The sequence below is a fragment of the Oncorhynchus mykiss genome, chromosome 9 (assembly GCF_057628025.1).
Source record: "Oncorhynchus mykiss isolate SJ-2025 chromosome 9, ASM5762802v1, whole genome shotgun sequence".
NCBI lineage: Eukaryota > Metazoa > Chordata > Actinopteri > Salmoniformes > Salmonidae > Oncorhynchus > Oncorhynchus mykiss.
The window spans coordinates 19,169,375-19,196,471 of record NC_143030.1 but is presented as its reverse complement, the minus strand read 5'-3'; the positions used below and the strand labels follow the sequence as shown (position 1 = coordinate 19,196,471).

General features: G+C 41.2%; 2 protein-coding genes across 2 annotated transcripts in view; both read right to left on the bottom strand.

Moving 5' to 3' along the window:
• LOC149980809 (cytosolic phospholipase A2 gamma-like) overlaps positions 1–1,076 on the bottom strand; it is a 51,573-nt gene extending 50,497 nt beyond the window's left edge. Inside the window, exon 1 of the mRNA XM_090185684.1 lies at positions 1,008–1,076. Within this exon, the coding sequence (XP_090041810.1) occupies positions 1,008–1,076 (69 nt within the window). The remainder of the gene's footprint in view (positions 1–1,007) is intronic.
• A 5,431-nt stretch (positions 1,077–6,507) lies between these two features.
• LOC110532939 (cytosolic phospholipase A2 gamma) lies at positions 6,508–14,711 on the bottom strand. The gene is made up of 7 exons (XM_090185683.1): positions 14,325–14,711; positions 14,075–14,242; positions 12,497–12,658; positions 12,240–12,323; positions 10,816–10,967; positions 9,235–9,409; positions 6,508–7,074 (listed from the first exon to the last, which is right to left on the bottom strand). The coding sequence occupies exons 1-7, from the start codon at positions 14,569–14,571 to the stop codon at positions 6,890–6,892; spliced, it is 1,173 nt and encodes a 390-aa protein (XP_090041809.1). The 5' UTR covers positions 14,572–14,711; the 3' UTR covers positions 6,508–6,889.
• Positions 14,712–27,097: the final 12,386 nt, after the last annotated feature.

Below are 27,097 nucleotides of genomic sequence, written 5' to 3'. Positions count from 1 at the left end.
GTAGGCTGAACACATATAGAAGTAGACTGAGCACATATAGAAGTAGACTGAGCATGTATAGCATGTATAGAAGTAGACTGAACACATATAGAAGTAGACTGAACACATATAGAAGTAGACTGAGCACGTATAGAAGTAGACTGAGCACGTATAGAAGTAGACTGAGCACGTGTAGAAGTAGGCTGAACACATATAGAAGTAGGCTGAACACATATAGAAGTAGGCTGAACACGTATAGAAGTAGACTGAACAGGTATAGAAGTAGACTGAGCACATATAGAAGTAGACTGAACACGTATAGAAGTAGACTGAACAGGTATAGAAGTAGACTCAGCACATATAGAAGTAGACTGAACACGTATAGAAGTAGGCTGAACACGTATAGAAGTAGACTGAGCACGTGTAGAAGAAGAGTTAGCACGTTTATAAGTAGACTAACTGGCCTGCTGCTTGCAAATGTAGGAAAGTGTCCATTTGGGGATGGATGTCTGATTTCTGATTGTCTTAATTCACCTCCACAAATCAGCTGAGCTTCTCAGTAATTGTTTTCTCACCTCACACAGTAAGTCAACTAAGTCCGTTTTTTTTATTCATTGTAAGTAATTATAGTTCCTCACAGTATTTGACAAATCTTTCCAACACTCCCCCTTGATAATTACCAGGCCAAAATATCATGCTCTGAGGATCCCATATATCCAGTGGACATTATGTGACAGTTTAGACTTTAGTCCGTCCCCTACCCCGACCCGGGCGCGAACCAGAGACGCTCTGCACACATCAACAGTCACCCTCGAAGCATCGTTACCCATCGGTCCACAAAAGCCGCTGCCCTTGCAGAGCAAGGGGAACCACTACTTCAAGGTCTCAGAGCGAGTGACGTCAACGATTGAAACGCTATTAGAGTGCACCACCGCTAACTAGCTAGCCATTTCACATCGGTTACAATTACATAAAACACCTGAACACATTTCCCTTTGCAAAATCAGCTGCCTCTGTCTCGAGCTCACTGGCACGGGAAACTCTGAGGCAAGTTCTGTACTGACAGCTTCAGGCTGGACCTTCATAAATGCAGTCATTCTGCCAGACCCAGTTGATTGAGTTGATAGTCTACACTGTTGCACTTCACTAGTGTTAGCTCAAGTCAAGACTGATAGAAATAGCTCAAGTCAAGACCGATAGAAAGAGCTCAAGTCAAGACTGATAGAAAGGGAGGCAGACAGGCAGAGCAGAGAGATGAATGTAATTGATAGAACCTGCATTTTCATCAGGATATTTTCTGTTTTATTTGTTGGTTTACTGCAGGCTATTTTTAATTAGTTGACAATTATAGGCCTTTTGCTACATTGGCCTTGGCTATCTCTTAGTTCCATGCCCTCATTTCTTTAGCTGTCAATGGCTCACAGTGAATCAACGTGTCCATATGGCAGAGGCTGGTGCTCTCCCATCAGTAGAGTTTTAACTCTAGGATTTGTATCATTTGAATTCTTAATTCTTTAATTATTAACCACTTGACAATCATTTTGAGAAACGAAAACGTTATTATTGAAATTAAACTGTTCCATGAAATTTCACTAATGAATATAACTGTCAAACAGATTGGTAGAAATGGTAGGATAAATTGTAAGCTTCCCCAAACTTGAAACTCATGCGCTGCCTAGGAATAGACAGTTGTGAACAGAGCTCACATTTCTTTGTACTGCATAATTACAATGGATATGTGTGTGAGAGAGAGATAGCAAGAGGGGTGTTGTCACTAAGATTGTGCCTATTAAAACTGAGCACAAATGGACATCTATGCAGTCCATCACAGAGAAACTCATTCACCTCAAATCAGCACCAGCATGTGGAAAGCACCACTCACTGTGTTGCCTGTTAGACTGGGGCTGCTGGGCTAGTGGGCCTACACATACATGTTTGACATGGAAAGGAGATGGCCTGCAAGATGAGGGTGAGAGAATGCTATGTTCCTTATTTTATATAGTTCACATTCCCTTTTCGACAAGTTTAGAATTGTAAACAACAACAACAAAAAATAGTGAATAACTATTGCGAGCACCGCTCCAGATCACTTGATATTCACTACAAGGGGGCGAGAAGAGAGGGGAGAAAGACAGAGAGGGAGAGAGAGACCCGACTTAACTCGAACTAAACTCTAAACAGCATGAGCATGTCCGACTCCAAACCCCCACAACTGAATAGATAGGATCATGAGCAAAACATGTCAATGTATATCAATAATGCAACAGAAAATAGTTTTTCAAAGTTTTTTATTGCAACACAAATTATTTCAGATTTACCATTTCACCTTCATCACCCGTACATCCCGCGGCTGTGTTGAATTATTCGTATTTATTTTTTATTTAACTAGTCAAGTCAGTTAAGAACAAATTCTTATTGATGCCTACCCCGGCCAATCCCGGACAAAGCTGGGCCAAATGTGCGCCGCCCTATGGGACTCCCAATCACTTCCGGTTGTGATACAGCCTGAATGCATTACAAAAACATATAATGTACATATGTAACAGGGTTATATCGGTGATTCCCCTTGACACTTTATTGTTAAGCCAATGGGTTTTTTGGTTTTAGAATTCCAGCTAATACTAGCTAGCAACTTACTGTGTCTCGTGGGGGGGTTCGTATATTTTGTACACTGCGTCACGTGCAGAGTTGGATGGTGAGCTGGGCATTGCATGACGTGCAATTTTGTGCTCTTTCTATCAGAGTAAAGCTCCATGACTGGTGTTTGAATGTAAAATGAGGAGACAGAGGCATTGATGCGAGTAATCAGTCTTGTTCAGTACATGACAACACATCCCTAGAGGCGAATGCCACAGGCTGGCCCTCAACTATTTCAAACTCAAGGGTGTATTTCTGGCCACGTAAAACACACTCTGTCACAAACAGGCCTAAAGAGGTCATGAACTGGCCTGAATACAGTTTCAGCTTGGTGCTACTCTGTGTGAGTTTGTCTCTGGGCGCGAGCCTCCTTTTGTCTTTAAGGCTCATAACGTTGCATGTGGCCCCTGAATCTAGCTGGCATTGCTTTGGTTTATTATTAAGTAGCAGAGTGACAAACCACTTTTGTCCTTTTGCCCTCACTGCCCCTATGCGCTCGCTAGCATGTACATCCTCTGTGCTGCCGTTCCCTTCATCTGTGTTTGTTTCAATGGAGTGCACTTTACCCTCCTTTCTCTTGCTTTTCATGCAGACCCTTGCGAAGTGATTAGCTGTACCACAGGATTTGCACATTTTTCCATAGGCTGGGCAGTGTTCTTTTCCTCGTCCATGAGAAATGCCACAATATCGGCATGTATTGGGGTTGTCTACTGCAGAGTTGGCTGTAGTATTAGCATTAGCTGTGGCAAAGGGGAATTTCTTTACTGGCTGCCTGAATGTAGCATTTACATTGTCCGTATGTTGCCTTTCTAGCTCCATGGACCTCATCCGTATATCAGTAAGCTCTGTTGCACGGCATGTCTCCACTGCCAAGGCCAGCGTCAGGTCACGTTCTCTCAGCAAACGTCTGCGGGTGCCCTCATCAGTTATGCCAAGCACAATCGTATCTCTGATCAGTTCATCTCTTAAAGCACCATAGTTACATGTAGCTGCCTTTTCCCTTAACCTAGTGACAAAGCTGTCAATGGACTCCCCGTCCTCCTGTTTGCAACAACCGAAAACATAACGCTCGTAGATGACGTTCTTTGCTGGCGTAAAGTAATGTTCAAGAGCATCAAGAATAGCTATAGCGTTACCAAATCAAATCAAATTTTATTTGTCACATACACATGGTTAGCAGATGTTAATGCGTGTGTAGCGAAATGCTTGTGCTTCTAGTTCCGACAATGCAGTAATAACCAACAAGTAATCTAACTAACAATTTCAAAACTACTGTCTTATACACAGTGTAAGGGGATAAAGAATATGTACATAAAGATATACAGTATGAATGAGTGATGGTACAGAGCAGCATAGGCAAGATACAGTAGATGGTATCGAGTACAGTATATACATATGAGATGAGTATGTAAACAAAGTGGCATAGTTAAAGTGGCTAGTGATACATGTATTACATAAGGATGCAGTAGATGATATAGAGTACAGTATATACGTATGCATATGAGATGAATAATGTAGGGTATGTAACATTATATTAGGTAGCATTGTTTAAAGTGGCTAGTGATATATTTTACATCATTTCCCATCAATTCCCATTATTAAAGTGGCTGGAGTTGAGTCAGTGTCAGTGTGTTGGCAGCAGCCACTCAATGTTAGTGGTGGCTGTTTAACAGTCTGATGGCCTTGAGATAGAAGCTGTTTTTCAGTCTCTCGGTCCCAGCTTTGATGCACCTGTACTGACCTCGCCTTCTGGATGATAGCGGGGTGAACAGTGGCTCGGGTGGTTGTTGTCCTTGATGATCTTTATGGCCTTCCTGTAACATCGGGTGGTGTAGGTGTCCTGGAGGGCAGGTAGTTTGCCCCCGGTGATGCGTTGTGCAGACCTCACTACCCTCTGGAGAGCCTTACGGTTGTGGGAGGAGCAGTTGCCGTACCAGGCGGTGATGCAGCCCGCCAGGATGCTCTCGATTGTGCATCTGTAGAAGTTTGTGAGTGCTTTTGGTAACAAGCCGAATTTCTTCAGCCTCCTGAGGTTGAAGAGGCGCTGCTGCGCCTTCTTCACGATGCTGTCTGTGTGAGTGGACCAATTCAGTTTGTCTGTGATGTGAATGCCGAGGAACTTAAAACTTGCTACCCTCTCCACTACTGTTCCATCGATGTGGATAGGGGGGTGTTCCCTCTGCTGTTTCCTGAAGTCCATAATCATCTCCTTAGTTTTGTTGACGTTGAGTGTGAGGTTATTTTCCTGACACCACACTCCGGGGGCCCTCACCTCCTCCCTGTAGGCCGTCTCGTCGTTGTTGGTAATCAAGCCTACCACTGTTGTGTCGTCCGCAAACTTGATGATTGAGTTGGAGGCGTGCGTGGCCACGCAGTCGTGGGTGAACAGGGAGTACAGGAGAGGGCTCAGAACGCACTCTTGTGGGGCCCCAGTGTTGAGGATCAGCGGGGTGGAGATGTTGTTGCCTACCCTCACCACCTGGGGGCGGCCCGTCAGGAAGTCCAGTACCCAGTTGCACAGGGCGGGGTCGAGACCCAGGGTCTCGAGCTTGATGACGAGCTTGGAGGATGTTCCACTAACCACCGTGTCCCCTTTAGTGACTGACCCTAGTGCCCTGTCTCTCCTCCAGGATGTTCCACTAACCACCGTGTCCCCTCTAGTGTCTGACCCTAGTGCCCTGTCTCTCCTCCAGGATGTTCCACTAACCACCGTGTCCCCTCTAGTGACTGACCCTAGTGCCCTGTCTCTCCTCCAGGGGGTTCCACTAACCACTGTGTCCCCTCTAGTGACTGACCCTAGTGCCCTGTCTCTCCTCCAGGATATACCACTAACCACTGTGTCCCCTCTAGTGACTGACCCTAGTGCCCTGTCTCTCGTCCAGGATATACCACTAACCACTGTGTCCCCTCTAGTGACTGACCCTAGTGCCCTGTCTCTCCTCCAGGATGTACCACTAACCACCGTGTCCCCTCTAGTGGGGTAACAGCAGTAGTCGGTTTCCTGCAAAAACCAATTGGCGCCAACTACCTCACGGACCCATACAGCCAAATAGGAACGATGGGAAGTGAGTGTGATCATTAGTACCTGCAGGAGGTCCGTAATGAGGTCTGTGTCCACATTATGCTGCTGCACTGGTGGAGGAAATGAGACGTGAGATGCAGGCTATACCCCAATGTGCAGTGTGCAGTGTATGTAGTAGGCCTATCCACCTATATGTAGCCCTACCAGTATAGGCCTATACATATGCAGGCCCATAGATCTGCCTATAGACCTACATGCATATTCACATTTAGTTATGCGTTCATAGTCTAAAAGGTCAACAAGTCATTAGTCTATCACCCTCAAACTCAACTCTGGACCACAAAGCCAGTGCATTTGTTTTCATTCTTCACCTCTAATCAGGAACTGATTTAGACCTGGGACACCAGGTGGGTGCAATTAATTATCAGTTAGAACAGAAAACCAGCAGGGTCCGGACCTCGTAGGGTAAGAGTTGAAAACCCCTAGTCTATGAGAACAAGAATAGTCTTTGTGTCCGAAGCATATAGACCTGGGCTCTCCGACTCTGTTCCTTAAGTGCTACCCTCCTGTAGGTTTTCACTCCAATCCCAGGAACAAGGTCTGGAACAAAAACCTACAGGAGGGAGGCTCTCCAGGAACAGTATCAGAAGGAAAAGGATAAACAATGTCATATTCCTTATATTAAGCAACCCAGACGGCACCATTTTATTTTTCACAGATAGCCAGGGGCACACGCCAACACTCAGACATCAAACAATGGATGTGTTTCGTGAGTCCTAATCAAAAAGGGGACAATCACACTCTCTCAGAAGCAGACAAAGAGTCTGATGTGTCCGAACTCAAAAAGATGTCTCAAAAAGCTTAGTTAATTTTGTATATTATTTTTATTATTTTCACTGCATTAGGGATAACATACACAGACGCTGCAACTTTCTCCAGTGTGTAGGTACAAATCCTTTTGATTCAAGACAGCATTTGTAGGGAACACAGGTGAGCAACCGATGCGCAGCAGGTGCTTCTAATCAGTCTGCCAGATCAGAGGCAGTAGGGAGGAACAAGAATGTCCTCTTGATAAGTGCATGAATTAGACTTTTTCTGTTCTGCTTAGCATTCAAAATCTAACAAGCCAATGTCGGCAGTCAGAGAAAATGTATGGAATAAAAAGTATATTATTTTCTTTAGGAATGTCGTGAGGTAAAAGTTGTCAAGTATTAATAGTAAAGTACAGATACTTTCCACCACTGATAAAAACTATTGAGCCATTGACATGCGCTTCTTTCTGCGTTGGATGGCCATAATGATCTGTCCCAGGATCCTGTCTCTGTTGTTCCTCATGTTGTCCTGGGCCTTCTCCAGGAGGTGGTCGATCTCCGGCGCACCGTAGTGAAGCTGGAATGTTTTGTAACTCTCCCTCTCCTTCTTAAACCCTTTCTCGTCTAGGAAGAGAACAGAACAATGTACATGTCTTACATCAGCTGGCTTGTGCTCAGATGGGAGGGGTGGACATATTTGAGGTGTGTCTTTAAGAAAATGTTCAGCAATGTAATAAAGTCATGACCTTTCAAAAAAATTATATTTTGTTAGCTACGCTATAAAAACCGAATAGCATATAATTATAGCACTATGTAACAGGTATGTCAGCTACCCACTGTAATGTTAGTTGGCTACTAATACATCAAACATCCAGTATATTTACTAACTGCCCAATGTTTATTGACTTGATTATTCACGTCATTCAAAAGCTTATCTAAGTGGTATAGTGTTGCAGGTGTGTTCGTAAATTCGCTCTGGCTATCTACTCCGATTTCTGAGCAGTCATCTGACAATGCCAGAGCACAGAATCAATACATTTACAAACGCTCAACACCCATTGTATGTAGCCGGTGTCAGTAAACGTTGTCAAAGATGCTTAATTAAAGTGTTCTGAGAGGCAAACGCTCTGAATTTACGAACGGACGAGCTGACAACTCCCTGACACTCCAGATTGAATTTATGAACAAACCCAAAGTCTAGCTAGTAATTTGTTATGCTAACAAGCTAACAAGCGGTTGCATAGCAACAGCATCAACTTCTGGTAGACATGCGAAGCGCTAGTACACTCAACTGAAAGGATCCCGTTAGTTTTATTTAGCATACTGTAAACTAATAGTATATACACGTTAAGTATGTAGTATACAGTATGTTAGTATGGGTATTCGAACACAGCTTCTGTGTTTTTATACTTTTCAGGTCACTTTGTAAGTGGCTGAATCTCACCGGAAAAATAATCTGAGGGAGGGAAACAGCGCCCCTCTGTGTCAGTATGTGTAGCTCATGCATCTGATGCTGCCTGGACCCAAAGAGTATAACATGTTGCAGCAGTAGCGTTTGATTGAGTGATGCCAGCAAGCATTTTGGACTTCCCTTTATCATTGTTTTAAATAATTATCCTATCAGCATTGTTTTAAATAATTATCCTATCAGCATCGAGCTGATCTCAACTGTGGGTTATCCTAGTGCAGCAAAACTCACCCCAAGGGAGGCCAGTTTGGATTTACACTAATCAAATCCTTTCCTAAGCAAAACTTCATTTTCAGAAAAACTGCTTGTCACCATAAATTAATATGTTGTGCCACTGGCTTGACATGATTGAGGTTCAATAGACTTGTTTCTGTGTTTACAAACATTCCCACACGAGGGCGAGGAGTGCAACCTGGTGTCAGAACAAGGGGGAGTTCTTATAGAACGCCAGCAAGAAAAGCCTCTACATGTTGCTTATGAGTGCATTTCACACTACTTTTGGATTACAATTGGATTTTAAGGTTTGTATGAATGTCCTGCTATTTCAATGATCGTTAGCATTCTAGATAACTGCTGTATCGAAAATAGTTATGTTGCAAAGATCACAACCAAATATAATCCTAGCGACTGTTCAAGCAAGAATCAAAACATCATTGTAAGCATATGAGAACCTCAAAAAGTTGTTTTGTTTAGAAGTAATAAAAACAAATCTATGCTGTTTAATGGGTGAAGATGGCGATGGGCTACGCAATGCCGCCAAGAGTCACGCGCATCTGTAGGGTCTATATGTAGTCTAGTAGTCTCATGTCAACTAGCTAGCTAATTTAGCTGGGTCATGGTTGCCCATGCAAGGAAGTTAGGCAAGCAAGAATTTTAGCTAGATAGCCTATGACAACAAAAACTAAAAGCCATAGACCGTTTTGTCAACATGAAAGAGAGGAGGATGGCATTGGTGTTCAACTAGTCTACAAGTAGGGTGAGTCAACATTTTCCATTTTACTTGTTCACACAGACACACACAGAAATTATTACCATGGACAGCCACGTGATATTTAGCAACATTGGACTAAATTGTTTTTGGTATCTTTAAGTTTGTTTAGATTTACCATTGTGTTTTGTGTGAACCCCAGGAAGAGTAGCTGTAGCAAATGTGGCTCCTGATAAACAATACTAATGCCATCATAAAACACAGACAGTTGGTGCAGATATACAGGAAAAAGACATGACACAGAGAAAAACTAAGTCAGAAAAGGGTGTAGTCAGAGAGACAAGTATAACAGACAGAGACACTGACTACTATGATGACTACCACACACCATGGCAGTTCCGCAGGTTGAACAGGGGCATGTGCATGATGGTGGGCTCTTCAGGGCGTCGCCCCTCAAAAACGTAGCAGTCCTGGGGATGGTCTTTCTCCTCCCTCACACTCTCCTTCACTGGGGGAAAGGGAAGCTTCAGCTCATCCGCGTACTGTTTGGCACTAAACACCGTCTGTCAGGAGCAGGACCAGTAGTATGGTTATGTCAATGTCCTTCTCCAAACCAGCCCTTAGTCCCTAATTCCTAGGCACTACTTCCTTCTCACTAGGCCCTACTCCCTAGGCCAGGGGTGTCACTCAGTCCAGGGAGGGCTGAGTGGCTGCAGGTTTTTGGTTTTTCAATGAAGACCTAGACAACCAGGTGAGGGGACTTCCTTACTAATTAGTGACAATATAGTACAAGGGTGGAGTGAAAACCCACAGACACTCCCTCCGTGGAATGACTTTGACACGTGCCCTAGTCACTACTCCCTAGAGAGTGAGCAAGAGAGAGATAGGGTCACTACTACCTAGAGAGTGAGCAAGAGAGAGATAGGGTCACTACTACCTAGAGAGTGAGCAAGAGAGGGGAGTGAGAGAGGGTCACTACTACCTAGAGAGTGAGCAAGAGAGGGGAGAGAGAGAGGGTCACTACTACCTAGAGAGTGAGCAAGAGAGGGGAGAGAGAGAGGGTCACTACTAATTAGATAGTGAGCAAGAGAGGGGAGAGAGAGAGGGTCACTACTACCTAGAGAGTGAGCAAGAGAGGGGAGAGAGAGAGGGTCACTACTACCTAGAGAGTGAGCAAGAGAGGGGAGAGAGAGAGAGGGTCACTACTACCTAGAGAGTGAGCAAGAGAGGGGAGAGAGACAGGGTCACTACTACCTAGAGAGTGAGCAAGAGAGGGGAGAGAGAGAGGGTCACTGCTACCTAGAGAGTGAGCAAGAGAGGGGAGAGAGAGAGGGTCACTACTACCTAGAGAGTGAGCAAGAGAGGGGAGAGAGATAGGGTCACTACTACCTAGAGAGTGAGCAAGAGAGGGGAGAGAGAGAGGGTCACTACTACGTAGAGAGTGAGCAAGAGAGGGGGGAGAGAGAGGGTCACTACTACCTAGAGAGTGAGCAAGAGAGGGGAGAGAGAGATAGGGTCACTACTACCTAGAGAGAGAGCAAGAGAGGGGAGAGAGAGAGAGTCACTACTATCTAGAGAGTGAGCAAGAGAGGGGGGAGAGAGAGAGTCACTACTACCTAGAGAGTGAGCAAGAGAGGGGAGAGAGAGAGAGCAAGAGAGGGGAGAGAGAGAGAGAGTCACTACTACCTAGAGAGTGAGCAAGAGAGGGGAGAGAGAGAGGGTCACTACTACCTAGAGAGTGAGCAAGAGAGGGGAGAGAGAGATAGGGTCACTACTACCTAGAGAGTGTGTGTGAGAGAGAGAGAGAGAGGGTCACTACTACCTAGAGAGCACACAAGAGAGAGAGAGAGAGTCACATCTACCTAAAGAGCTCATTAGAGGGGAGAGAGAGAGGGTCACTACTACCTAGGCACTTCATATTCTTCTGAAAGGCTTGAATATGAATACATGTGTGCATGTGTGTGTTTGCCTCAAATGGGTCTTCGCTGAAGTCCAAGGAAATGATGAGGTCGACCTTCCTCGAAGTGCGCAGGACGGAAGGGTAGGGAGAGTTGATCTTTAACGCAGCGTCTACCAGGTGAATCTTCTCTTTGGATGCCATGCTCTCCGGAACTCTAGCAGCTGGGGAGATGGAGATGGAGAGGTAAATCGAAAGGATGGGTAGAGAGTGAGGGGGGCGTAGAGTGAGACAGGGGGGTAGAGAGCGAGCGAGCACTTAGATAGAGCGGGGGGGTAGAGCGGGGGAGGGAGGTTAGAGAGCGAGCGGGGGCGGGAGGGTAGAGAGCGAGCGGGGGAGGGAGTGTAGAGAGCGAGCGGGGGAGGGTAGAGAGAGCGAGCGAGGGAGGAGGGTAGAGAGGGAGTGCGGGGAGGGTAGAGAGGGAGAGCGGGGGAGGGAAGAGAGAACGAGCAGGCAGGGGAGGGTAGAGAGAACGAGCGAGCGGGGGAGGGTAGAGAGAACGAGCAGGCGGGGGAGGGTAGAGAGAACGAGCAGGCGGGGGAGGGTAGAGAGAACGAGCAGGCGGGGGAGGGTAGAGAGAACGAGCAGGCGGGGGAGGGTAGAGAGAATGAGCAGGCGGGGGGGTAGAGAGAATGAGCAGGCGGGGGAGGGTAGAGAGAATGAGCAGGCAGGGGAGGGTAGAGAGAATGAGCAGGCAGGGGAGGGTAGAGAGAATGAGCAGGCAGAGAAGGGTAGAGAGAATGAGCAGGCGGGGGAGGGTAGAGAGAATGAGCAGGCAGGGGAGGGTAGAGAGAATGAGCAGGCAGAGAAGGGTAGAGAGAATGAGCAGGCGGGGAGTGTAGAGAGAATGAGCAGGCGGGGGAGGGTAGAGAGAATGAGCAGGCAGGGGAGGGTAGAGAGAATGAGCAGGCAGGGGAGGGTAGAGAGAATGAGCAGGCAGAGAAGGGTAGAGAGAATGAGCAGGCGGGGGAGGGTAGAGAGAATGAGCAGGCAGAGAAGGGTAGAGAGAATGAGCAGGCGGGGAGGGTAGAGAGAATGAGCAGGCGGGGGATGGTAGAGAGAATGAGCAGGCAGGGGAGGGTAGAGAGAATGAGCAGGCGGGGGAGGGTAGAGAGAATGAGCAGGCGGGGGAGGGTAGAGAGAATGAGCAGGCGGGGGAGGGTAGAGAGAATGAGCAGGCGGGGGAGGGTAGAGAGAATGAGCAGGAGGGGGAGGGTAGAGAGAATGAGCAGACGGGGGAGGGTAGAGAGAACCAGCAGGCGGGGGAGGGTAGAGAAAGCGAGCAGGGGTAGAGAGAGAGAGAGTGAGCGAGCGGGGGATGAGAGAGTGCGAGAAGAGAGAACCAAGAAAGTTGCTATTTTGGAGGGAAACATAAGATCCTGATGACTTATACTAGTTATGCTATTATGTTAGGAAGAGGTCTGATGTTACTGTACCTTGGACCTTAAAGAGGAAGTTGGATGTGGTTCCCCATTCCCATGTTTGGACCAGAGGGGAAATGTTCTGTAGAATCCACCAGCCTGGAGGAGACACACACACCAATATCAAATTATTCATATCAACTGGTCAAAAATCATCTCAGTGATGGAGAGAGCATGTATTCTGTATCCTTCTTTTAAGGGAACACCCACACACACACACACAACTTCCATAGTAATCATACTGGACAGAAAGGTAATAAAAAAAACATTACCATCAAAGATCCAGGAGTTTGTTATTGACAAATTAACCGTCTGTCCCGTAGTCACCATATACTTTGATCCATCTGCAGAGGATAAAACAAGAAAGATGACCTCATGGTCTGGCATGTAACACACGGTTTGAAACAGCACGTGATAAAAATGAAGCTTCAGACGTCATTGATGTTATACTTTTGATAAAGTAATACACACATCGGCACACTGCTTCAAAGTTAGCTGCTTAGAGACTTCGACACATGCCTCAGAGCTCCAGTATCAAACCTAACATCACTAGTTAAGGTTAGGCATTAACTTTGAGTGGTTAGGATTAGGCGTTAACGTTGAGAGATTAGGATTAGGTATTAACTTGGAGTGGCTTGGATAAGGGTAAATTGAAGGTACTATCAAAAATGTGTATGAGCAACAAGAATTAGCAAACAAATACACTTAAAGGACTTTTGTCAAAATTGACTCGATGCTGATTTGAACTCCTGAATTTAAGGATTCAAGTCATACGCCCACTCACATACCTCAATCTACCCGGCAAGCCAATCTTCCATTTGTATCCCTCTGCCGGTTGTTATTGTCTGATACATGCGTGCACACACACTTAGCCAGTAACCACTACAGCAGGAACACGTATCCTATAAGTGACTGGGCGGCTGGACATTTTTTATTTAACGAGGCAAGTCAGTTAAGAACAAATTCTTATTTTCAATGACAGCCTAGGAACAGTAGGTTAACTGCCTGTTCAGGGGCAGATCAACAGATTTTTACTTTGTCAGCTCGGGTGTTTGAACCTGCAACATTCCAGTTACTAGTCCAATGCTCTAACCGCTAGCTACCCTGCCGCCCCATGACATGATGCTGAACCACAGGGGGCTGGTGGCGGGAGAAATTGGATCATGGGTTCACTGTAATGGATGGAACGGATTGAGAAATCGTACCAAACACGTGTTTGATATGTGTTTGATATCGTTCATGATGCCATTCCCAAGCATTACAATAAGCAGTCTTCTGATTTCTCCCTCCACCAGCCTCCTCTATAGGAGCTGTACTAGATACAGATGTCCACTGTTTATAACTACCTAGTACCATATACCCTCTTACACTAAGACCATATTACCACTAAACCATACTGCATTTTACATCCAGGTCCCCAAACCTTCTGTAAAAAACTCAGCTCCAAGGCATCAGCTCAGTGAACTAACATGGTCTTGAGTCATGAAACCAAAGTCAGGTAATAGAAATGGTACTGTGGAAGTTAGTGTTACCTGTGCAGATGTAGGGTCTAATGCCTCTAAGTATAAAAGTACTATATAGTGCTACCTACCTATAAAGGGTTCTTCAGTTGTCTCTGTGGGGGAACCCTTTGATAACCCGTTTGGGTTTCATGTGGAACCCTTTTTGGTTCCACGTAGAGCCTTTTCCAGAGAAGGTTATACATGGAATTTAATGGGGTTCGACAGTACATGGAACCCATAAAGGTTCTTCAAAGTGTTCTCCCAGTCAGCCAGACAGAAAAATATTTTTGGAACCGCTGTAGTTCAACGGGCTAACCTGGGGTTGGAGTAATATAATGCCTTTGTTACCGATGCAGTTGCAGCGCTGGTCCTTCCAGTCTTTTGCCCAGCTGTCTGAGGAGAGGATGAGCTCCAGACTGACTGTCTCTATGAACTTCTTTCTCTCCACCAGGCTGGTTCTCTTCCAGCTCTCAGGGTCCATGTTCCACAGCATCTCACCCTTACTGCTCACAAGACCTAGAGTCATTATACACATTATCACTGGGGTCATGATTATGGTGTCTTTGTGCACTAGTGAGTGTATAAGTTTGTGTCTTACCTTCCAGTAGTTGTCCCAGTGTGGTGATGACTTCCCTTGTCTTCAGTTGATCTGGGTCCTCAGCATACTTGATCAGCTCAGACACACACCTCACCACTCGGGAGGGCACACACTCACACACCTTTACCTTCCCGCTTCTCTCAACCATATTCATGTTCTCTTTCAACATCATGCTCTCGTGCCCTGCAGAACAGAACAGGTTGGTCACGTGTAGCAGAGGTGATTTGGAAACACAACCTCCTCTCATGATGAGGTAACCCTGTCTGAGACATGTAAATCTCAAGTGTCGTCCTTGGTTTTGAGGATGTCCTCTTGGCCTATTCCATTCCAGCCATTACAATGAGCCTGACCTCCTATAGCTCCTCCCGCCAGCGTCCTCTGGTCCATCTCCCATCACCGGCTAGAATGCGGTTTTACCCAATCAGCATTCAGGATTAGACCCACCCATTATAAAATGTCTACTATTGTCCTGTAGTTTGTTTACTATTGTCATGTCATTTGTCTATTATACAACGAGTGGGTCTAATCATGAATGCTGATTGGTTAAAACCACATTCCAGCCAGGGTCTATTCCACAAATTACCACCGGCTAAATCCGTGACATTAAAATGCCTATTTACTCTGTTCCTTCTGACTGCACATTCCACTGTCTCATCAGCCCAGCCAGACACTTTATAAACTTGATCTCCACTATAAAAGTTTAGTTTTCAACAGCAGAGATTTGTATAAACCTTGCTGTCTGTCTCTTTGACTTTTTCAACATTGTTTCAGACATTCAATCTCCAGCTGTCCCATAGTAATGAACGTGTTGGGTGTCGGGACGAGACAGACAGGCAGGTAGTGTTTCCCCGCCAGTCTAAATCATGAACCAGTACTATTTTCATTGATATATACATAGAAATGAATATTGAAAACAGGTCAAACGAAATGAAATGCAGCTAGTTTGCAGTCTTTCAAGCTTCAGTTTGAAGTGATGGTGTTAGCTGTGGGATGTGTCGTGGAAATTTCCTCTATTTACCAAATCATGGGAGCAAACCACACACACACAAGTCAGAGTTAGTTATCAAAGTCCATCTTTAATTATATCAGCTCTATCACAATCCGGTGACTCTCAGGTAACTCAGTGTCTCTCAATGAATTCTCTGAGAGCCCCTTCCACATTGCAATAGCCTTTTGACTTTCAACAGTTCAGCATCTCTAATGAAAAGTTGAGAGTCCCCACACAACGGCAAAATGGGATCCTTTATAGCAAAGATACACAGGATAAGACAGCATTGGCATAATTCATTGTTCAGCTTTGTCTCCTCTCTCAACCTCAGAACCATAAACCAATCCTCCATATCAACAGGCATATATCAAATTGTCATTTAGATACAACCAATTCTAAATACAACCAATCCTGGACAAGCTCACGCAGAGGGGAATGATTCCAGACACTGCCATCTCCGATGGGAAAACTAGGGAGTGAACTGGCACACACACAGTGGAGCAAAAGATATGTTTACACATGATGATACTTTGACCTCTCCCCTCTCTGCGGACCATGCAACTTAGTCTTGACATAGAACAGATAACTGCAACTTAACCACAGTATTATACAAAAATACCATTCTGATGAGAAGTAACTTACACACATTTGATGAATATAAAACATCTTACATATGTTACCAACAAATTCTGAATCTTCCACGACAGATGTATCCCAAAATAATTATCTTTGATTATAGTCACAGCCTTGGAGACTAAAGACATTTGGCTTGTCTCCTAAAATCCTCACAAACTTTTACAGATGCACAATCGAGAGCATTCTCGTATCACCGCCTAGTACACCGCCTAGTACAGCAACTGCACCGCCCTGAACCGCAAGGCTCTCCAGAGGGTAGTGAGGTCTGCACAACGCATCACCGGGGGCAAACTACCTGCCCTCCAGGACACCTACACCACCCGATGTCACAGGAAGGCCAAAAAGATCATCAAGGACAACAACCACCCGAGCCACTGCCTGTTCACCCCGCTATCATCCAGAAGGCGAGGTCAGTACAGGTGCATCAAAGCTGGGACCGAGAGACAACACATCTATCACTAACATAGAGGCTGCTGCCAACATACAGACTCAAATCACTGGCAACTTTAATAAATGGATCAATAGTCACTTTAAATAACGCCACTTTAATAATGTTTACATATCCTACATTACTCATCTCATATGTATATACTGTTCTATACCATCTACTGTATCTTGCCTCTGCCGCATGGTCATCGCTCATCCATATATTTATATGTACATATTCTTATTCCATCCCTTTACATTTGTGTGTATAAGGTAGTCGTTGTGATTTTGTTAGATTACTTGTTAGATAATACTGCACTGTCAGAACTAGAAGCACAAGCATTTCGCTACACTCGCATTAACATCTGCTAACCATGTGCATGTGACAAATAACATTTGATTTGATCCAAAAACATAGCTGTCACTAGAAAACAGCTTAAACAAATGCAAATGCAGCTACTTTTCTGTTACTTTTAGATTTGACTGTAAGTTCGCTGTAGTTGGCTAGCAAGGAAGAGATAAGATATTTCCCAGCCAGTATGGCAATGGAACATTTAGAACGAACGACTGGGTCGCATTCATAGATACAGGACAAAAAGACTGAACGACTGGGTCGCATTCATAGATACAGAACAAAAAGACTGAACGACTGGGTCGCATTCATAGATACAGAACAAAAAGACTGAACGACTGGGTCGCATTCATAGATAAAGAACAAAAAGACTGAACGACTGGGTCGCATTCATAGATACAGGACAAAAAAGACTGAACGACTGGGTCGCATTCATAGATACAGAACAAAAAGACTGAACGACTGGGTCGCATTCATAGATACAGAACAAAAAGACTGAACGACTGGGTCGCATTCATAGATACAGAACAAAAAGACTGAACGACTGGGTCGCATTCATAGATACAGAAGTAAAAGACTGAACGACTGGGTCGCATTCATAGATACAGAACAAAAAGACTGAACGACTGGGTCGCATTCATAGATACAGAAGTAAAAGACTGAACGACTGGGTCGCATTCATAGATACAGAAGTAAAATACTGAACGACTGGGTCGCATTCATAGATACAGAACAAAAAGACTGAACGACTGGGTCGCATTCATAGATAAAGAAGAAAAATACTGAACGACTGGGTTGCATTCATAGATACAGAAGTAAAAGACTGAACGACTGGGTCGCATTCATAGATACAGAACAAAAATACTGAACGACTGGGTCGCATTCATAGATACAGAACAAAAAGACTGAACGACTGGGTTGCATTCATAGATACAGAAGTAAAAGACTGAACGACTGGGTCGCATTCATAGATACAGAAGTAAAAGACTGAACGACTGGGTCGCATTCATAGATACAGAACAAAAAGACTGAACGACTGGGTCACATTCATAGATACAGAACAAAAAGACTGAACGACTGGGTCGCATTCATAGATACAGAAGACAAAGACTGAATGACTGGGTCGCATTCATAGATAAAGAAGACAAAGACTGAACGACTGGGTCGCATTCATAGATACAGAACAAAAAGACTGAACGACTGGGTCGCATTCATAGATAAAGAAGACAAAGACTGAACGACTGGGTCGCATTCATAGATACAGAACAAAAAGACTGAACGACTGGGTCACATTCATAGATACAGAACAAAAAGACTGAACGACTGGGTCGCATTCATAGATACAGAAGACAAAGACTGAACGACTGGGTCGCATTCATAGATACAGAACAAAAAGACTGAACGACTGGGTCGCATTCATAGATACAGAACAAAAAGACTGAACGACTGGGTCACATTCATAGATACAGAACAAAAATACTGAACGACTGGGTCGCATTCATAGATACAGAACAAAAAGACTGAACGACTGGGTCGCGTCTTTAGCAACTGAACCTATCGAATGAACGACCAACCTGCCACGCCCTGACCTTAGAGAACGTTTTATTCTCCAATGTGGTTAGGTCGGGGTGTGACTAGGGTGGGTACTCTAGTTTTTGTATTTCTATGTTGGCCTGGTATGGTTCCAAATCAGAGGCAGCTGTCTATTGTTGTCTCTGATTGGGGATCATTTTTAGGCAGCCGTTTCCCACTGGGTTTTTGTGGGATCTTGTTTTTGTGTAGAGCCTGTGAAAATTGCATTTAGTTCACTTCTGTTTGTTTTTGGTGAGTTTCATTTATTAAAACATGTGGAACTCTACGCACGCTGCGCCTTGGTCCATTTATTCCAATGACCGTGACACAACCGGCTTGGGTAGAAACCCTAGATATGTGTTGGGACTATATCTTCTGGAAGGATGAAATAGTATGAATAAATTCATCAAATTAAATGTTTTAATGAAAATATGTCAATCATTTTTTGAATATGTTGGTAACCAGTTGTGATAATGGCCTCGACTTTGTCTCCAGTCTAGCAACACCCAAAGACCGGCTTCTAGGTATTGTCGTGTAGTTTAATGTCTAGTATTGTCCTGTAGATTATTGTCTAGTATTGTCCTGTAGTTTATTGTCTAGTATTGTCCTGTAGTTTATTGTCTAGTATTGTCTTGTAGTTTATGGTCTAGTATTGTCCTGTAGATTATGGTCTAGTATTGTCCTGTAGTTTATTGTCTAGTATTGTCCTGTAGTTTATTGTCTGGAATTGTCCTGTAGGTTATTGTCTAGTACTGTCCTGTAGGTTATTGTCTAGTATTGTCTTGTAGGTTATGGTCTAGTATTGTCCTGTAGGTTATGGTCTAGTATTGTCCTGTAGTTTATTGTCTAGTATTGTCTTGTAGGTTATGGTCTAGTATTGTCCTGTAGTTTATTGTCTAGGATTGTCCTGTAGATTATGGTCTAGTATTGTCCTGTAGTTTATTGTCTAGTAGTGTCCTGTAGATTATGGTCTAGTATTGTCCTGTAGGTTATGGTCTAGTATTGTCCTGTAGTTTGTCTAGGATTGTCCTGTAGTTCATTGTTTAGTATTGTCCTGTAGTTTGTTGTCTAGTATTGTCCTGTAGATTATGGTCTAGTATTGTTCTGTAGATTATTGTCTAGTATTGTCCTGTAGTTTATTGTCTAGTATTGTCCTGTAGTTTATGGTCTATTATTGTCCTGTAGTTTATTGTCTATTATTGTCTTGTAGTTTATGGTTTAGTATTGTCCTGTAGATTATTGTCTAGTATTGTCCTGTAGTTTATTGTCTATTATTGTCTTGTAGTTTATGGTTTAGTATTGTCCTGTATATTATTGTCTAGTATTGTCCTGTAGTTTGTTGTCTACTATTGTCCTGTAGATTATGGTCTAGTATTGTTCTGTAGATTATGGTCTAGTATTGTCTTGTAGTTTTTTGTCTAGCTTTGTCCTGTAGTTTATGGTCTAGTATTGTCCTGTAGTTTATGGTCTAGTATTGTCCTGTATTTTATTGTCTAGTATTGTCTTGTAGTTTATGGTCTAGTATTGTCCTGTAGATTATTGTCTAGTATTGTCCTGTAGTTTATTGTCTAGTATTGTCCTGTAGATTATTGTCTAGTATTGTCCTGTAGTTTATGGTCTAGTAGTGTCCTGTAGTTTATGGTCTAGTATTGTCCTGTATTTTATTGTCTAGTATTGTCTTGTAGTTTATGGTCTAGTATTGTCCTGTAGATTATTGTCTAGTATTGTCCTGTAGTTTATTGTCTAGTATTGTCCTGTAGATTATTGTCTAGTATTGTCCTGTAGTTTATGGTCTAGTATTGTGCTTTTGTTTATTGTCTAGTATTCTCCAGTAGTTTATTGTCTAGTATTGTTCTCTAGTTTGTCAGGAAATGTCCTCTAGTTTATTGTCTAGTATTGTCCTGTAGTTTATTGTCTAGTATTGTGCTCTAGTTTGTCTAGTATTGTCCTGTAGTTTATGGTCTAGTATTGTCCTGTAGTTTATTGTCTAGTATTGTCTGGTATGTTATTGTCTAGTATTGTCATGTAGTTAATTGTCTAGTATTGTCATGTAGTTAATTGTCTAGTATTGTCATGTAGTTAATTGTGTAGTATTGTCATGTAGTTAATTGTTTAGTTTTGTCTGCTATGTTATTGTCTAGTATTGTCATGTAGTTAATTGTCTAGTATTGTCATGTAGTTAATTGTCTAGTATTGTCATGTGGTTAATTGTCTAGTATTGGCATGTAGTTAATTGTCTAGTATTGTCATGTGGTTAATTGTCTAGTATTTTCATGTAGTTAATTGTCTAGTATTGTCATGTAGTTAATTGACTAGTATTGTCATGTAGTTAATTGTCTAGTATTGTCATGTAGTTAATTGTCTAGTATTGGCATGTAGTTAATTGTCTAGTATTGTCATGTAGTTAATTGTCTAGTATTGTCATGTAGTTAATTGTCTAGTATTGTCATGTAGGTACTGTAATTGTCTAGTATTGTCATGTAGTTAATTGTCTAGTATTGTCATGTAGGTACTGTAATTGTCTAGTATTGTCATGTAGTTAATTGTCTAGTATTGTCATGCAGGTACTGTAATTGTCTAGTATTGTCATGTAGTTAATTGTCTAGTATTGTCATGTAGGTACTGTAATTGTCTAGTATTGTCATGTAGTTAATTGTCTAGTATTGTCATGCAGGTACTGTAATTGTCTAGTATTGTCATGTAGTTAATTGTCTAGTATTGTCCACTACTTTATTGTCTACTATTGTTTTGGAGTATTGTTTTATGTTTGTGCTTCTTTTTGATTGAAGGTGATTCTCTTCATTGTTGTTTCTTTGTGTTTCTGTACTGGGTCTGTTCCTGGGTTGTATTATACATACAGGCACTATGTTCATTTTTATTCTTTCTTCTTGACTAATCTTTTACATTTTCTCTCTAACATTGTCTGATGGAGGTTTTATCGTCTGGTTGGTTGGGAGTAAGGGGAGGGGTGAAAGACTACCGTATTGCAAGAAGTCTTACCTAATTAAAAACATTTAAGATATTTATCACAAATGAATGCAAAGGGAACATTGTTTCAGTGACCCCCCCCCCCCCCCCCCCCCCCCCCCAGTTGTGATAATGGCCTCGACTTTGTCTCCAGTCTAGCAACACCCAAAGACCGGCTTCTAGGTATTGTCGTGTAGTTTAATGTCTAGTATTGTCCTGTAGATTATTGTCTAGTATTGTCCTGTAGTTTATTGTCTAGTATTGTCCTGTAGTTTATTGTCTAGTATTGTCTTGTAGTTTATGGTCTAGTATTGTCCTGTAGATTATGGTCTAGTATTGTCCTGTAGTTTATTGTCTAGTATTGTCCTGTAGTTTATTGTCTGGAATTGTCCTGTAGGTTATTGTCTAGTACTGTCCTGTAGGTTATTGTCTAGTATTGTCTTGTAGGTTATGGTCTAGTATTGTCCTGTAGGTTATGGTCTAGTATTGTCCTGTAGTTTATTGTCTAGTATTGTCTTGTAGGTTATGGTCTAGTATTGTCCTGTAGTTTATTGTCTAGGATTGTCCTGTAGATTATGGTCTAGTATTGTCCTGTAGTTTATTGTCTAGTAGTGTCCTGTAGATTATGGTCTAGTATTGTCCTGTAGGTTATGGTCTAGTATTGTCCTGTAGTTTGTCTAGGATTGTCCTGTAGTTCATTGTTTAGTATTGTCCTGTAGTTTGTTGTCTAGTATTGTCCTGTAGATTATGGTCTAGTATTGTTCTGTAGATTATTGTCTAGTATTGTCCTGTAGTTGATTGTCTAGTATTGTCCTGTAGTTTATGGTCTATTATTGTCCTGTAGTTTATTGTCTATTATTGTCTTGTAGTTTATGGTTTAGTATTGTCCTGTAGATTATTGTCTAGTATTGTCCTGTAGTTTATTGTCTATTATTGTCTTGTAGTTTATGGTTTAGTATTGTCCTGTAGTTTATGGTCTATTATTGTCCTGTAGTTTATTGTCTATTATTGTCTTGTAGTTTATGGTTTAGTATTGTCCTGTAGATTATTGTCTAGTATTGTCCTGTAGTTTATTGTCTATTATTGTCTTGTAGTTTATGGTTTAGTATTGTCCTGTAGATTATTGTCTAGTATTGTCCTGTAGTTTATTGTCTAGTAGTGTCCTGTAGATTATGGTCTAGTATTGTCCTGTAGGTTATGGTCTAGTATTGTCCTGTAGTTTGTCTAGGATTGTCCTGTAGTTCATTGTTTAGTATTGTCCTGTAGTTTGTTGTCTAGTATTGTCCTGTAGATTATGGTCTAGTATTGTTCTGTAGATTATTGTCTAGTATTGTCCTGTAGTTGATTGTCTAGTATTGTCCTGTAGTTTATGGTCTATTATTGTCCTGTAGTTTATTGTCTATTATTGTCTTGTAGTTTATGGTTTAGTATTGTCCTGTAGATTATTGTCTAGTATTGTCCTGTAGTTTATTGTCTATTATTGTCTTGTAGTTTATGGTTTAGTATTGTCCTGTAGATTATTGTCTAGTATTGTCCTGTAGTTTGTTGTCTACTATTGTCCTGTAGATTATGGTCTAGTATTGTTCTGTAGATTATGGTCTAGTATTGTCTTGTAATTTTTTGTCTAGCTTTGTCCTGTAGTTTATGGTCTAGTATTGTCCTGTAGTTTATGGTCTAGTATTGTCCTGTATTTTATTGTCTAGTATTGTCTTGTAGTTTATGGTCTAGTATTGTCCTGTAGATTATTGTCTAGTATTGTCCTGTAGTTTATTGTCTAGTATTGTCCTGTAGATTATTGTCTAGTATTGTCCTGTAGTTTATGGTCTAGTATTGTTCTCTAGTTTGTCAGGAAATGTCCTCTAGTTTATTGTCTAGTATTGTCCTGTAGTTTATTGTCTAGTATTGTGCTCTAGTTTGTCTAGTATTGTCCTGTAGTTTATGGTCTAGTATTGTCCTGTAGTTTATTGTCTAGTATTGTCTGGTATGTTATTGTCTAGTATTGTCATGTAGTTAATTGTCTAGTATTGTCATGTAGTTAATTGTCTAGTATTGTCATGTAGTTAATTGTGTAGTATTGTCATGTAGTTAATTGTTTAGTTTTGTCTGCTATGTTATTGTCTAGTATTGTCATGTAGTTAATTGTCTAGTATTGTCATGTAGTTAATTGTCTAGTATTGTCATGTGGTTAATTGTCTAGTATTGGCATGTAGTTAATTGTCTAGTATTGTCATGTGGTTAATTGTCTAGTATTTTCATGTAGTTAATTGTCTAGTATTGTCATGTAGTTAATTGACTAGTATTGTCATGTAGTTAATTGTCTAGTATTGTCATGTAGTTAATTGTCTAGTATTGGCATGTAGTTAATTGTCTAGTATTGTCATGTAGTTAATTGTCTAGTATTGTCATGTAGTTAATTGTCTAGTATTGTCATGTAGGTACTGTAATTGTCTAGTATTGTCATGTAGTTAATTGTCTAGTATTGTCATGTAGGTACTGTAATTGTCTAGTATTGTCATGTAGTTAATTGTCTAGTATTGTCATGTAGTTAATTGTCTAGTATTGTCATGTAGGTACTGTAATTGTCTAGTATTGTCATGTAGTTAATTGTCTAGTATTGTCATGTAGTTAATTGTCTAGTATTGGCATGTAGTTAATTGTCTAGTATTGTCCTGTAGTTTATTGTCTGGAATTGTCCTGTAGGTTATTGTCTAGTACTGTCCTGTAGGTTATTGTCTAGTATTGTCTTGTAGGTTATGGTCTAGTATTGTCCTGTAGGTTATGGTCTAGTATTGTCCTGTAGTTTATTGTCTAGTATTGTCTTGTAGGTTATGGTCTAGTATTGTCCTGTAGTTTATTGTCTAGGATTGTCCTGTAGATTATGGTCTAGTATTGTCCTGTAGTTTATTGTCTAGTAGTGTCCTGTAGATTATGGTCTAGTATTGTCCTGTAGGTTATGGTCTAGTATTGTCCTGTAGTTTGTCTAGGATTGTCCTGTAGTTCATTGTTTAGTATTGTCCTGTAGTTTGTTGTCTAGTATTGTCCTGTAGATTATGGTCTAGTATTGTTCTGTAGATTATTGTCTAGTATTGTCCTGTAGTTTATTGTCTAGTATTGTCCTGTAGTTTATGGTCTATTATTGTCCTGTAGTTTATTGTCTATTATTGTCTTGTAGTTTATGGTTTAGTATTGTCCTGTAGATTATTGTCTAGTATTGTCCTGTAGTTTATTGTCTATTATTGTCTTGTAGTTTATGGTTTAGTATTGTCCTGTAGATTATTGTCTAGTATTGTCCTGTAGTTTATTGTCTAGTATTGTCTTGTAGTTTATGGTTTAGTATTGTCCTGTAGATTATTGTCTAGTATTGTCCTGTAGTTTATTGTCTATTATTGTCTTGTAGTTTATGGTTTAGTATTGTCCTGTAGATTATTGTCTAGTATTGTCCTGTAGTTTGTTGTCTACTATTGTCCTGTAGATTATGGTCTAGTATTGTTCTGTAGATTATGGTCTAGTATTGTCTTGTAGTTTTTTGTCTAGCTTTGTCCTGTAGATTATGGTCTAGTATTGTCCTGTAGTTTATGGTCTAGTATTGTCCTGTATTTTATTGTCTAGTATTGTCTTGTAGTTTATGGTCTAGTATTGTCCTGTAGATTATTGTCTAGTATTGTCCTGTAGTTTATTGTCTAGTATTGTCCTGTAGATTATTGTCTAGTATTGTCCTGTAGTTTATGGTCTAGTAGTGTCCTGTAGTTTATGGTCTAGTATTGTCCTGTAGATTATTGTCTAGTATTGTCCTGTAGTTTATGGTCTAGTATTGTCCTGTAGATTATGGTCTAGTATTGTCTTGTAGTTTATGGTCTAGTATTGTCCTGTAGATTATTGTCTAGTATTGTCCTGTAGTTTATGGTCTAGTATTGTGCTTTTGTTTATTGTCTAGTATTCTCCAGTAGTTTATTGTCTAGTATTGTTCTCTAGTTTGTCAGGAAATGTCCTCTAGTTTATTGTCTAGTATTGTCCTGTAGTTTATTGTCTAGTATTGTGCTCTAGTTTGTCTAGTATTGTCCTGTAGTTTATGGTCTAGTATTGTCCTGTAGTTTATTGTCTAGTATTGTCTGGTATGTTATTGTCTAGTATTGTCATGTAGTTAATTGTCTAGTATTGTCATGTAGTTAATTGTCTAGTATTGTCATGTAGTTAATTGTGTAGTATTGTCATGTAGTTAATTGTTTAGTTTTGTCTGCTATGTTATTGTCTAGTATTGTCATGTAGTTAATTGTCTAGTATTGTCATGTAGTTAATTGTCTAGTATTGTCATGTGGTTAATTGTCTAGTATTGGCATGTAGTTAATTGTCTAGTATTGTCATGTGGTTAATTGTCTAGTATTTTCATGTAGTTAATTGTCTAGTATTGTCATGTAGTTAATTGACTAGTATTGTCATGTAGTTAATTGTCTAGTATTGTCATGTAGTTAATTGTCTAGTATTGGCATGTAGTTAATTGTCTAGTATTGTCATGTAGTTAATTGTCTAGTATTGTCAAGTAGTTAATTGTCTAGTATTGTCATGTAGGTACTGTAATTGTCTAGTATTGTCATGTAGTTAATTGTCTAGTATTGTCATGTAGGTACTGTAATTGTCTAGTATTGTCATGTAGTTAATTGTCTAGTATTGTCATGTAGTTAATTGTCTAGTATTGTCATGTAGGTACTGTAATTGTCTAGTATTGTCATGTAGTTAATTGTCTAGTATTGTCATGTAGTTAATTGTCTAGTATTGGCATGTAGTTAATTGTCTAGTATTGTCATGTAGTTAATTGTCTAGTATTGTCATGTAGTTAATTGTCTAGTATTGTCATGTAGGTACTGTAATTGTCTAGTATTGTCATGTAGTTAATTGTCTAGTATTGTCATGTAGTTAATTGTCTAGTATTGTCATGTAGGTACTGTAATTGTCTAGTATTGTCATGTAGTTAATTGTCTAATATTGTCATGTAGTTAATTGTCTAGTATTGTCATGTAGTTAATTGTCTAGTATTGTCATGTAGTTAATTGTCTAGTATTGTCATGTAGGTACTGTAATTGTCTAGTATTGTCATGTAGTTAATTGTCTAGTATTGTCATGTAGTTAATTGTCTAGTATTGTCATGTAGTTAATTGTCTAGTATTGTCATGCAGGTACTGTAATTGTCTAGTATTGTCATGTAGTTAATTGTCTAGTATTGTCCACCACTTTATTGTCTACTATTGTTTTGGAGTATTGTTTTATGTTTGTGCTTCTTTTTGATTGAAGGTGATTCTCTTCATTGTTGTTTCTTTGTGTTTCTGTACTGGGTCTGTTCCTGGGTTGTATTATACATACAGGCACTATGTTCATTTTTATTCTTTCTTCTTGACTAATCTTTTACATTTTCTCTCTAACATTGTCTGATGGAGGTTTTATCGTCTGGTTGGTTGGGAGTAAGGGGAGGGGTGAAAGACTACCGTATTGCAAGAAGTCTTACCTAATTAAAAACATTTAAGATATTTATCACAAATGAATGCAAAGGGAACATTGTTTCAGTGACCCCCCCCCCCCCCCCCCCCCAAAATTACAATCTTACACACTAGCCTTGCAGGCTAACTAGCATGCTGCGTTGAAGCTTACCTCGCAGTAAGTCCCAGATCCATTGTAATACCTCCTTATTGTTCCTCTGCCCATCTGCAATGGCACTCCCACAGATACCTGCCCAGCAACAACAAACAAACAGCAATTCATCATCTATAAGAGTTTGGGAAAAAAAACTATGATATCAACACTGGGGACAAAGTTTTGTGTGTGTGTGTGTGTGTGTGTGTG

Excerpts from the sequence above, each read along its gene's own strand:
- LOC110532939 (XM_090185683.1), bottom strand. The coding sequence starts at position 14,571 with ATGAGAGGAGGTTGTGTTTCCAAATCACCTCTGCTACACGTGACCAAC. Across the intron at positions 14,243-14,324 it reads ACTGGGACAACTACTGGAAG|GTCTTGTGAGCAGTAAGGGT; the intron begins GTAAGACACAAA and ends TAATGACTCTAG. Across the intron at positions 12,324-12,496 it reads AAACTCCTGGATCTTTGATG|GCTGGTGGATTCTACAGAAC; the intron begins GTAATGTTTTTT and ends TGTCTCCTCCAG.